Below are 12,054 nucleotides of genomic sequence, written 5' to 3'. Positions count from 1 at the left end.
AAACAAGTATAGAAACATTTTAACTTGCACTTCTTCTGATTCCTTACTTAGTCCCGATGTACTTACGTAATCTAAAAATGTTCTGCTCCAGGGCTCCCAATTGTGGGTCTGGTTTGTCCATTCTCTTAGCCTAAGCTGGTCTGGTAGTTTTAATTTTCTATCCATGACCCCTTTTTAAAATAAAGCGAGTACTTTTTAAAATGTTTTTATCTCTTCACAATGGCTCTGCACCTGCCACTTTCTTTCTCTTTTTCTGTTCTTCTCGTGCTTTGTCAGTTTTGACAGGTTCGTTTTTGCTCTCATGGGCCCTTTTTTAACTTATCCGCGGCACAGGAGATCTTTAAAATCGCAGTTTTGGCCCTCTGCTTGGTTTTTCAATTGGAGAAAAGTACTCGAGGGTGACCCTTTACTCTGTCTCCGGTACGTTAAAAACTTTTTTCCCCCCCAATTCAGCCCGGCCACCTTGTTACGGTGCCGGCTGTGTACCCGTTGCTGCAGCCTGCTTCTAGCTGCGCTCTGGATCTGCCGACCCTGATTGCTGCCCATTGTGAGAGCTAAGTTCAGCTTTTTTTACTGTGTTTTGTTTGCTCACCCTTCTTGTGATTTGGCTAGGTCTGTCGACCCTGCTGTCACTCGGGCCTGGCTTTTCATCTGCACAATCTATTCAGTCTATTTTACAATTTGCTCAGCTTTCTTGTGACCTGGCCAGCTCCTTCGATTCTGCATCTTCGTCTGGTTAGGCCTGGCTTTTCTTCCACACAGTACATTCTTTTGCTGCTTTTTGGACTTTTTTGAATTTTGCTCAGCCTTTCTTTTGACCTAGCTTGGTTCCTGACTCTGTGTTTAATTAGTTCTGACAAAGGACCTCCGCATGTCCTGGTGGGGTCCTTCCAGGTGCATCCCAATTCTGTCTTCAATTTCTTTTTAGGCAATTTCCACTTGCCAATTTAGAGGTGGGTTTTTTACACAGAGGGTGGTGAGTGCCTGGAACACGTGGCCAGGGAAGGTTGTGGAAGCAGATACATTAACGGTGTTCAAAAGGCATCTCGTCAAATACATGGATAGGATGGGTATAGAGGGATACGGCACCAGAAAGTGCTGAGGGTTTTGGCCAAGGTAGTATCAAGACGGTACAGGCTCGGAGGGCCGAAGGGCCTGTTCCTGTGCTGTATTGTTCTTTGTTCTTCTCTCAGGTCAGGCTTCAGCTTCTTTACTTCTTCATGCTTTGAGATTCTGGGTTCCTTCCCCAGCTTCCCTGGGATTTGATTGTCGTTTTACGTAGAGGTCTGGAGGCTCGTAGGGTTAAACATCAACCATTTATGGCTAACCCATAACTGTGTACATATCCAGGGTACTTTCATGCTTGGCTGCTGTCTCCATGCAGGCTCCTTCCAGACTCTGCTCCACAGACAGTCTACTATCAGAGGTGACTCTGTACATCATACTGTGGGTGGTACTGTTCTCCAGTCCCACATTAACCCTTGCTCTGCCGGAACGCCTTACCCTTATCCTAACCAAAATTGCTCCCTCGCCCATTTTACCAAAACCTAGCTGCTCCTTTCATTGTTATTTGCAAGATGATATTGGCAAAAGAATGACAAAGTAATGCACTGTGTGAAACATTAAAATATTTCCAAGTGATAGGGTGTTTAGTAAGTGATGATTTGCAACAATAATTTGCAAGTAATATTCCAATTGTTGATCATCACTTTATTTTCCTCCAGAGTGACTTCTCAACCGCTGAAAGTACCAGCTACTATTTGGCAAACATTTTTGACTTTACCGTGGATGACATTCAGAGTTTGAAGAGGTGAGTGAGATCCCACCTTTAAAAGAGTTGCCTGTTGGAAAAGGCCGCGGTTGTGTGCAGAGTGTGTCAGAACCGGGTCAAACTGGCCACCACTGGTTTGCACCGGGAGAGGGCGCTGGATGGGGGGGGGGGTTTCGGAGGTGACTCGAGCTGGGATCGAGCGGTTTGGGGACCTGTTTATCGACGGCAGCTTTCTGCCCCTGGCGGATTTGGAGGAGGAGTTTGAGCTGCCGGTGGGAATGGGTTCCACTACCTGCAGGCGAGGGACTTTGTGCGGAGGCAGGTCCTGACCTTTCCGCACCTGCCGCCCCAGGAGGTACAAGACCAGGTAGTGTCGAAAGCGGGGGAGGGGAAGATTTATAAGGAGCTGATGGAGTGGGAGGGAGCCCCGATAGTGGAGGTGAAGCGAAAGTGGGAAGAAGAACTGGGTAGGGAATTAGAGGCGGGGTTGTGGGAGGATGCCCTGAGTAGAGTCAACGCGTCCTCATTGTGTGCTAGGCGGAGCTTGGTACAATTCAAGGTGGTCCACAGGGCGCATATGACTGCGGCCCGTATGAGCAGGTTCTTTGAAGGAGAGGAGGACAGATGTGTGCGGGAGTGCCCGCAAATCATGTCCGCATGTTTTGGGCATGTCCGAGGCTTCGGGGATTTTGGCAGGGATTTGCCGATGTCATGTCAAAGGTATTGAAGGTACGAGTGGTTCCGAGTCCAGAGGTGGCGATTTTTGATGTGTCGCAAGACCCGGGAGGTCAGGAGGTGAGAGATCCTGATGTTTTGGTCTTTGCCTCCCTGGCAGCCCGAAGACTGATCTTGTTGGGACTTGGAACCCCCGAAATCGGGGGTATGGGTCAGTGACATGGCCGGGTTTCTCAGGCTTGAGAGGATCAAGTTCGCCCCGAGAGGATCGATGCTCGGGTTTGCCTGGAGGTGGCAGCCGATTATCAACTTCTTTGGGGAAACTTAAGCTGTTGGCAGAAGGTCGGGTTGGGGGGGGTGCGGTTTATAAGGAAAGAAGGAGGCATTGGTCAAGGTGGGAAATAGTTAGTGGGAAAGGGGGATGGGGAATTGTGTGTGTGAACCACATTGGTCGGGTTTGGTTGTTGATTGGGTGGGTGTTATTTGCTTTGTTGTTTTTCCCTCTTGAAAATTGTTTAAATTATATATGCCTTCATAAAATATTTTTAAAATAACGAACCGGGTCAAACACCCCAAAGGACAGGCTGTGTTGCTTCCTCGGAGGTCCAGCGGAAATACTGGAGACGCCCGGTGATAACAGTTTTCCCAGCATGAGAAAGATTACGGCCTCCGATCAGCACCATCAAACTGGTGCTTGCAAAACTGGCTGCAGGGACAAACTGCAGCCACAGGCCTGAAGCATTTCTGTTTTATGCTCCAGTTCCGGCCTGGTCGGTCTCCGACATGCCTCACCAACCCTGCCCTTATCAAAATCTCTGTCGGCCTGATTGCTTCTTCTCCGCGGAGATTTCAGCCCTGTCTTTTCTTTACCTGCTTTCAGCGATTGCTCTGAGGGGACCTTCAACTCTGACCTGGACTCGACTGATGCAGCAAGTACGTCTGGTTCTGCCTCAACAAGCTTGTCCTGTGACTCTCTGTAAGACCAACATTTTTGTTTCACAATTATTTATGCAAACATTTGTAATAACAATAATAATAATCACTTATTGTCACAAGTAGGCTTCAATGAAGTTACTAGGAAAAGCCCCTAGTCGCCACATTCCGGCACCTGTTCGGGGAGGCTGGTACGGGAATTGAACCCGCGCTGCCGGCATTGTTCTGCATTACAAGCCAGCGATTTAGCCCACTGTGCTCAGTGTGTGGTTCTGCCCAGTGAATACTGTCTAATTAGAACATAGAACATGCAGTGCAGAAGGAGGCCATTCGGCCCATCAAGTCTGCACCAACTCACTTAAGCCCTCACTTCCACCCTATCAACGTAACCAATAACCCCTCCTAACCTTTTTTGGGCACTAAGCGCAATTGATCATGGCCAATCCAACTAACCTCCATGTCTTTGGACTGTGGGAGGAAACCGGAGCACCCGGAGGAAACCCACGCAGACACTGGGTGAACATGCAGACTCTGCACAGACAGTGACCCAGCGGGGAATCGAACCAGGGACTCTGGCGCTGTGAAGCCATAGTGATAGCCACTTGTGCTACTGTGCTGCCCGAATTACAGAAAAGCTGTTCTGACCGACAGAAAACATGAGGCAGTGAGAATGTCTTTGACTGAAAGGTGGCACTTTGCATTAGAGCTCAGGCAGAGTTGCGTTAGAAAGAGATTCTTCCTACAATGCAGCAATAAAGGCAAAATACTGCAGGTGCCAAAAGTCTGGAATAAAAACAGAGAATACTGGAAATACTCAGCAGTTTGGGAGAGCATCTGTGGGGAGAGAAACAGAGTTAATGGGCTGGATTCTCCGATTATGAGGATCCGTGGCGTTTTACGTGGGAAAGATCGGTGACGCCCCAGCACCGATCCTCCACCCGGTGAGGGGCTAGCAGTCGCGCCACGTAAAACGCTCAGCCTCCACAAAATAAATGGCCGGAGAATTGCCGGCTGTGTGGCCGTGCATGCGCACGCCGAGGACATACAACGTGGCGTGGCCGTGCGCGGAGCCGAACCTGCCAGATAGTGCCCCCCCCTCGCCGCCCCCCTCAACCAGCAGCATGGCTCCCGTCCGACTGTGGCGGCGCTGGATGCAGCCGCCACGCCGGGTTCCGGCACGTCTAGGACCACACGTCCCCCCACACCGTCGTGAACTGGGCCCATCGGGGCCTTCAGGTGACATCATGAGGCCGTCCCAATGGCAAGTGCAGTGCGCACCGCGATAATGCCTTTTTTGAGGGGATGGAGCATGCGCAACCTGCGTAAAACAGGCGCCGCCCCTGATTCGGTTGTAAAAATGGATTCTCCGCCCGATCGCCGATTATGAAATCGGCGTCAGGAAACTGAGAATCCCGCCCAACATTTTCAGGTCTGTGCCCCGCCCCCCACCACACACACACACACCCACACACACACACCGGTCATCATTGTTGTTATTTATTATCTTGACCGTCCTTGTTGTTTTATTTTCTTGCTCCCAGAAAGACTGTGGGGAGTCGTAAAAGGAAGGCACCGTTAGAATATTCACTCAATGGCAGAAACAAACAGAATGAAGGCATTCATGATCCAGGGAATGGAGTGGATGAGACAGAACGACACATGGATAATAATTACACTAACGGCCACACCTTTGATAGTATGAGTGATGACGAAACCTCCCTGTCCCACCTTAAATCGTCGATCACAAATTATTTTGGTGCTGCAGGAAGGCTGGCGTGTGGCGAAAAGTTCCAGGTGCTTGCCCGGAGGCTGACCCCGGATGGGACTGTGCAGTACCTGGTAGAATGGGAAGGTGCCACTCCTTATTAAACCGCGGCTGGGAACTACCCTCAGTAACCAGAGGAACAAGGTGAAAACCTGGATTGGGCAACTCTTGTCTGTAGTTGTTTTAAAAAAAAAAAATTTGAAGTAAACCACAGTGGAGCTTTCTTATTCAAAACATTTAATCGAAGAATTGAGGTCTCCTTAGCTGCCAACTGTACAAATATAATTTTCTTTTAAAAATGATGATGCAGGCGAGATTTGTTTTTCTGCTGCTAGTGGTAGCTCGTGAACGTAGTAAATATCCGATTGAAGGACATTTCCGGAACATTCCAGATATCCTAGTGACCATGAATGAGAATCCAGCTGTGCAGATGACCTGAAGTCGAGACAACATCAATGGAATGATCTTTCCCGTGCCCAGGAGAAAGCGGAGTGTGTGTAGGAGCTACTGAATGGAAGAGATCGAGGAGCTATTCCACTGCTGCTCCCATTTCTTTTGTCCTTGCTGTTTATTGTGGATAGCTTCGCTGATGTTGATGTCTGGCTGATATGAGTGAGTTTGTGGTCATCAAAGTCTTATTTAAAACACGATTTGATGGAGAAGACGCTCGGTTCAGGTTCAAGTGACTGGAGGGCAAAGTTGAGATGTGGAAGTTTTGATTGTTTTTAAGTTTTGTGCAGCGGTGAATGGAAATGGTGTCATATACTGAGAATGTTTCATCGTAAAGTGGGATTAAGCCTTCGCATAAGTTGATCTTAGGTGGGCTCCACTGTATCTGCTGCATACCTAACTCTTTTTACTAATCTATTTTCATACATGGCTGTGCTTTAGAATTATGCTACCTCATCGTGTAGCCAGTTGCTATGTAACTGATTGAATTACAGCTAGCCTTTTGAAAAAACTTTGTACTTTGCATTCGTCAGCCTCCGCTGCTTAAATCTTCCTATCAGCCAGCTGTGCTAAAAGTTTTATTTTTGGCAAAAAATCCCCCTTGTTTACCAGATAGAAATATCTCTGTCTGTCAAGGGAAAATCCGGCTTCTGCAGATAACGTGATAAGTAGAATTGTTGCTGCTCCTGGTTGCCCTCTCCCGTGGGTACCGACACATTCTTTATTGGGACTGGAATTTCCTAAATAGAGAATATATATAGAGAACCCTGCTTGAGAGAATGTGAATTGACAACTATTTAAGCTGCTGCTTTTGCTCTGTGGGTCTGTCTTTAGTCGTGCAGATTTCACGTGCTTTGCAATTTTTACCCTTTTTTCCCCCCCTCCCAGAAATTGCTTGATGTACCTGTGCCAACATTGGAAGTGTAACCAGACTGAATCTTTGCTGCCAGGGGTAATGACCGTAACACTGTGTGCAGGTCACACGCTAATTGAGATTCTTTCTTCTGTCACCCTACTTTGGTTGCTGTAAATTGGGATTTTATTTTGTCACTGTTTCTTGAAAGACTTCATGTTGTTTCTGTTCTTTAGAGGGCACTTTAACCTTTGCGTTGGACTTTCGGCAGACATTGGCAGGACAAGTCCAACTCTCTTACCCCTTATCTCGTGTCCTGTGTCTCCAACATTCTCTGACCCTAAAGGAGAATGGAGGCACAGTGCATCAAATGTTCCAGCTTTGAAAAAACAGTGCAGTCCGAATTTTCAAAAGTCCAGGGGCCACTTTAACCAGTCCATTCGACAGGAAACTACAGCTAGCCTTTTGACAGGACAGTCAATCAGCCTCCCATTTCCAATTGCACGTTATTGAATCTAGAGAGCATCGTAAGTGGGGCAAAGCTTCATGGGGCCAGGATGTGGGAAGGCTGGCAAAATGGCCCAGTAGGGTGTTAGGTGGTGTGCCCATGTATTGCCATTTCACCAATGTGGCTGGCCTGCCCAGAGTCCAATTGAACCACTTAAGTGGCCAATTGGCATTTTACCAGCACTCCAGGAAGTTCTCCACCAGATGAGGAGATGGTCAGGTAAATCTTGGCAGCCTCTCGGGCTGGGGCTGCCTTTTGAGGCCCTCTTTGACCCACAAGTGGGTGCCCCGGAGGCAGTCGCCATCTCCACACCTCAGTGTTGCACGCCCTCAGCGGCCGCACTCCCCTCCCACTTGCCGGAGTCAGCCTGAACGGCACTGGAACCTCCAGGCCCCCCACTTTTCTCTACCTGAGGCTCCAACCCACCGTGAGCCCTCTTCGTCCAGGTGCAGACCCAGCCGTGGCCACCACTGGCAGTGGTCGCTGCAGGCCCTCTGATTGCACTGGCACTCTTCAGGGCGGGCCAACCTCCTTTATAGGACGACAGCCACTTGATTGCTTCCCCGCCAGCCCCTGCTTACAGCAGGCTCCCTGCCTTGCCAAAAAAGGTGCCGGTCATGATCTGAGAACTATCCTTAGCAGATCCGGCAGGGTTCCCGGGATAACTATCGGGAGCAAGAATCTGATTTGATTGCTTTAGTTTTGCCCCCTAGGCGAGTCCTGGGCTTCCGTAACCAAATGTAATATTCCTGACAGTCAGCCTTGGTGGAGATCAGCACAGAAGCAAGGTTCAAACCTGGGTCTTGTCTTTTCTGCCTGGCTCAGCTTCAGACAATCTATGCACTTATTAACTAAGCAACCATGAAAACTGAAACTGCTTTAATAATTCACTGCTGCAGGTGGTTGCAGCAAAGCAAAGAGTTATGCACTTTGAAAGCTACAGAAATTCTGTTTGTTCTCAAAGGATTGACCTTTAATATATCTGAATGTACCAACCTGGTGTTGCGAATGAAATGCTTGGACATTGATTATCAATAACGGCCAAAGAATCCTATGTGTATGATTTATATTGTCAAGGTTAAGTGTTGCTAGAGCTGTCATTGTCGATTTTAAAAGTGAAAACGGTTGTATGAACTCTATTTTAAAAAGAATAATTTTCAAGCAAAACTAGCCAGATTATAACCACATTAAAGATGTCAATTAATTGTCCTCTTCTCTCAATGAATACCGACGGTATTTTTGTTGTGAGAAATGTAGCTCTTTCTCTGATTTAGCCTGTGTGGGATCAAAATTGACAGGAAAGATTATTCACTCAAATCATGTTTTCAGGAAAACTGGCGACTTGATTGAGTGGGATCAAAATATGCTGTTCTTGAAAATACCCTGCTATAAGTCTTTAATGGAGACAAATTATCTTTTTTATGTCGATTATGACAAATAAAAAGCCCAGTTTTCCGAGTGGCTTTTTCACGTGTGCAATATGGGGAATAATAGTGATTTCAGACTCCATAAAATAGACCCTGCTCTCGCCAAAGACTCAACACTTTTAGTGGCTTTATTTTCCCATGGACAAAAGTTGTTATAAAATTGCCAATAAATCATATGGAAGCTCATCTTGGTGCAGAAACAGGAGTTGGTGAATTATCAGTCGGAGTCACCCTCTCTGATTTGTTTTTAATTAATCAGTGGAAAGCGGGTGGCCTGTATGTTGCCCGCAGTTTCGCATTACGACCCAATGGACATGAAGGCTCATCTCTCCGTCGCATGACAACAAGTCAGACCTTTTCCTACGCATGCTGAGCGGTCACCTCAGACACCAGTTAAGCCCTTTATAGTTGTGAATGAGGGACCTGCCCTTCCAAAACTTTGTTCTGGAGTCAAGCAGAGCAGGTCTGAACCCCTCTCCTCACTCCTCACCTGCTATTGCATCAAACCCATCCCCACTCCAGGGTCCCTGAGATCTGCGGCAGTCTGGGACTCGCTTGTTTCTTCCCCCCCCCACCCTCCTTCACCACCTTCCTGCTTCAACATGCTGAAATGAAACCTACCAAACCGACAACAATTCGCTCACCGAGTTACTTTCACATCAGCTGTGGTGAGATATCCAAAACTTTTCTCTTTGCTGCTTCTGTAAGTTGGTGGTAATGCTGCTTCATACTGGTACCCGTACCATATTTTTTTCAAAGTGTCGGGCTCAGACGGAAAACCCGTGTGTAGCTCTCCAGCTGCACGACCCGGTTTTCACTTCAGATCTTCAGCCTCTCTGAGGAAAACAAAACGAGTGGCCTTGGTTTCCACCGTCACCGGGCGCACGAGCCGGCAACATAGGAATCGGTACGCCATGTTTCAAGGCAATCCGAACTGAAGATCAATTCGCCCACACACACACACCAGCGTTCTCCTCTCTCCCCCCCCCCCCCACTACAGGGGTACCACTGGCATTCCCCCTCCCACCTGTGCCGACAAATTCCCCCCCTCAATGGCCTCAGCACTCTCTCTCCCCCACCCCCCACATACATTACCGGAATTCCCCCCCACTCCCCATGTAGCTCCCCAGAGGGCATTGTGCCAACCTCTGCAAAGGGTTATTTCCAGGGCACTGCCCAGGCATGCCCCACCCCCACCCCCCCCAAAAAAAGCGGGAAGGTTATACTTACTTTTGCATCCTTCGGGAATCCCCTCGATTGATTCACGTCTTCAAATTTGCTGTTCTAGATCACGTTGGCGAGTTTTTAATATTCAGTGAGAGGGGATAGTGTGGCGCTGGGTAATTATATTAAAATACATCAAAATGAGGTTCTCGACCGTTGCAGGCGTGAACCATGTGACGTCACCGGGGAGGGGTGTGGAAAATTGGGGAATCGAGTTTCCCAATTCTCTCTGGACGTTCCGTCCACATCGGCGATCCCGCGGATCGCTAACGCGGGCTCAAAACCACCCCCACAGTGTCACTCGAACAACATTCAGTCCTAGCCAAGAAAACAGGAGGAGAATTCCAGTACTGTGGCTAGAAAACGCTTTGTCTATTTCGTGAAGTTCCTTTCAATGCCCTTTGCTGAAATAATCTTTGTGAGGGGAAAAAATATTGAGTTGCAAATAGCAATATTACTTTAGAGATTTTTTGCTGAGGAGGTTGTGTGCGAAGACTTACTTTGCTCAACACACAGACAATCACTTTGTTTATTTCGTCATTATAGTGTGCCGGTTAATGCACAGTGGTCTGATCGGTCCAATGATTAGATACAGTTGGAACAGTACCATGAGTGGGGGTATTGGAGCGGAGCTAGCTAGTGAATTATGCTCAGTACTGTACCAGGTCCCCTCCCATGTAATGATATAAGATATAGGATCTGAATTAGGCCTTTTGGCCCATCAAGTCTGCTCTGCCATTCAATCATGGCTGATACGTTCCTCATCCCCACATTCTCCTGCCTTCTCCTCATAACTCCTGATCCCCTTAATAAAGATCATAAGATATGTATCTTGTAGGCAGTCGCCCTATGCCCATCCAGCATTGCTGACTATTTTTTTCCTTTATTCTTTCACGGGATATGGACGTCCCTGGCAAGGCCAGTATTTTCTGGCCATCCCTAATTGCCCTTGAGTTGAATGTGGAGACATTTCAGGAAGCAGTTAACAATCACCCGCATTGCTGTGGATCTAGTGAGCCAGACGGGGGTTTTGATGACAATCAGTGATGGTTGTCATGGCCACCGGCTTTATAATTCCAGATTTATTAACTGAATTTAAATTCCACCAGCTGCCATGGTTTGATCTGAACCCGTTAATCTGGGCCTCCTGATTTCTAGATATTACCAAAGTGCCATCGTCACCCCCCCCCCCCCCCAACACATGATCTGACATTAGAAAAATCTGACATGACAATCCTGGTGCATTGTTGCCTGCAAAATGTGATTTGCATAACCATTAGAGGTTCTACAGTATTACTTTTCACCATTGTACACTTGTAAGCAAGCACAGTATGTTAATGCCCTTTTCTCATAACGAAACATGTACTCTTCATTATGCAGTCAGTATTCTTTTCTGTATTATCTAGCTATGCAAAATAATTGACAATAAATTCTTGGGTCAAGTTGTTGTCCTGTGCTATTGTCACCTTTCTCATTTTTGACCACGCTGTTGGGGGATTTGGAGAAAGTGATATTTTTTAAAGCAACACAAATTCAGGGAGTTTGGCTTCAGAGCCCAATCCCGTTAAACTGATGTTCCAATTCGGTTTAGTGCAGAAAACTCTTCTTTAAAAGTTACGTAACCACTTTGATTAAAATCCGAGACTTGTGTGTCATATTCACAACCCCTTGAAGGAAAATGCTGTCCAGCTTTTTCGTTGAAGCTTTTCATATTGCACTCATCAAGACAATCGCGGGAGTGCCAATGTCAGGGGGGAAAAAACAACTGTCGGTCACCATTAACTGGTGCATTCCTCATGGCAAACTAGCACTCTCTTCTTTTACATTATGAAGTTGTTTACCCCGATAATAGTATTCTTCAAAATTAGACAAGAGTTCTTTTTTTCCAGCCGCAGTCAAATTCTATATTACCAAATAACTAACTGCCTGGATACTGATTACTTTTGCATTCTACCACCACTATCGTCTTGAATAAAAGGCCAGTTAAGCTGAGCCACCAGTTACAGCAAACCAGCTCCATGGGAGGAGCTATCTAACGATACGGGTCAATGGTTTACAACGCTGAGATGAAATCACTGAAATCTGGCTGTGGGCTTTATTTATGGCACTCAAAGGCTTTGTGTGTTCACACAAGCAACGTGACACTTTGTCAATACTGTTTCCATGACAACGGAAGAGAGTAAGTGGTGGGTTTGCATGGTAGGTCTTGAGTCACCTTTTTGCTCAATTTTTAAAAAATCATAAACAAGGGGGCAATCCATTTCTCGAGTTTCAACGCTGCTCTGGTGAGGAAAATTGAACATATTAAATGGGTACCAATTTTTCCAGGATAAGCTGAAATGGATAAAGTATCCAAATTAGAAATTGCATCAAGTGGCTTTGACAGCTGGAGGAGCTTTGGATTTATAGTGCAAACAAGCCCAGATTCGCTCTGTGGACATGGGCTCC

The 12,054-nt window shown here is 47.0% G+C and overlaps 1 protein-coding gene across 1 annotated transcript in view; it reads left to right on the top strand.

The window, feature by feature from the left end:
- phf19 (PHD finger protein 19) overlaps nt 1–11,062 on the top strand; it is a 69,551-nt gene extending 58,489 nt beyond the window's left edge. The window contains exons 13-15 of the mRNA XM_072488551.1: nt 1,725–1,810; nt 3,327–3,422; nt 4,921–11,062. Coding sequence (XP_072344652.1) covers nt 1,725–1,810; nt 3,327–3,422; nt 4,921–5,248 — 510 coding nt within the window. The 3' untranslated portion in view covers nt 5,249–11,062. The remainder of the gene's footprint in view (nt 1–1,724; nt 1,811–3,326; nt 3,423–4,920) is intronic.
- Nucleotides 11,063–12,054: the final 992 nt, after the last annotated feature.

This window comes from Scyliorhinus torazame, chromosome 22 (assembly GCF_047496885.1).
Source record: "Scyliorhinus torazame isolate Kashiwa2021f chromosome 22, sScyTor2.1, whole genome shotgun sequence".
In the NCBI taxonomy this organism is placed as follows: Eukaryota; Metazoa; Chordata; class Chondrichthyes; order Carcharhiniformes; family Scyliorhinidae; genus Scyliorhinus; species Scyliorhinus torazame.
The sequence above is the reverse complement of the archived record's forward strand: the minus strand, read 5'-3'. Positions and strand labels throughout refer to the sequence as shown.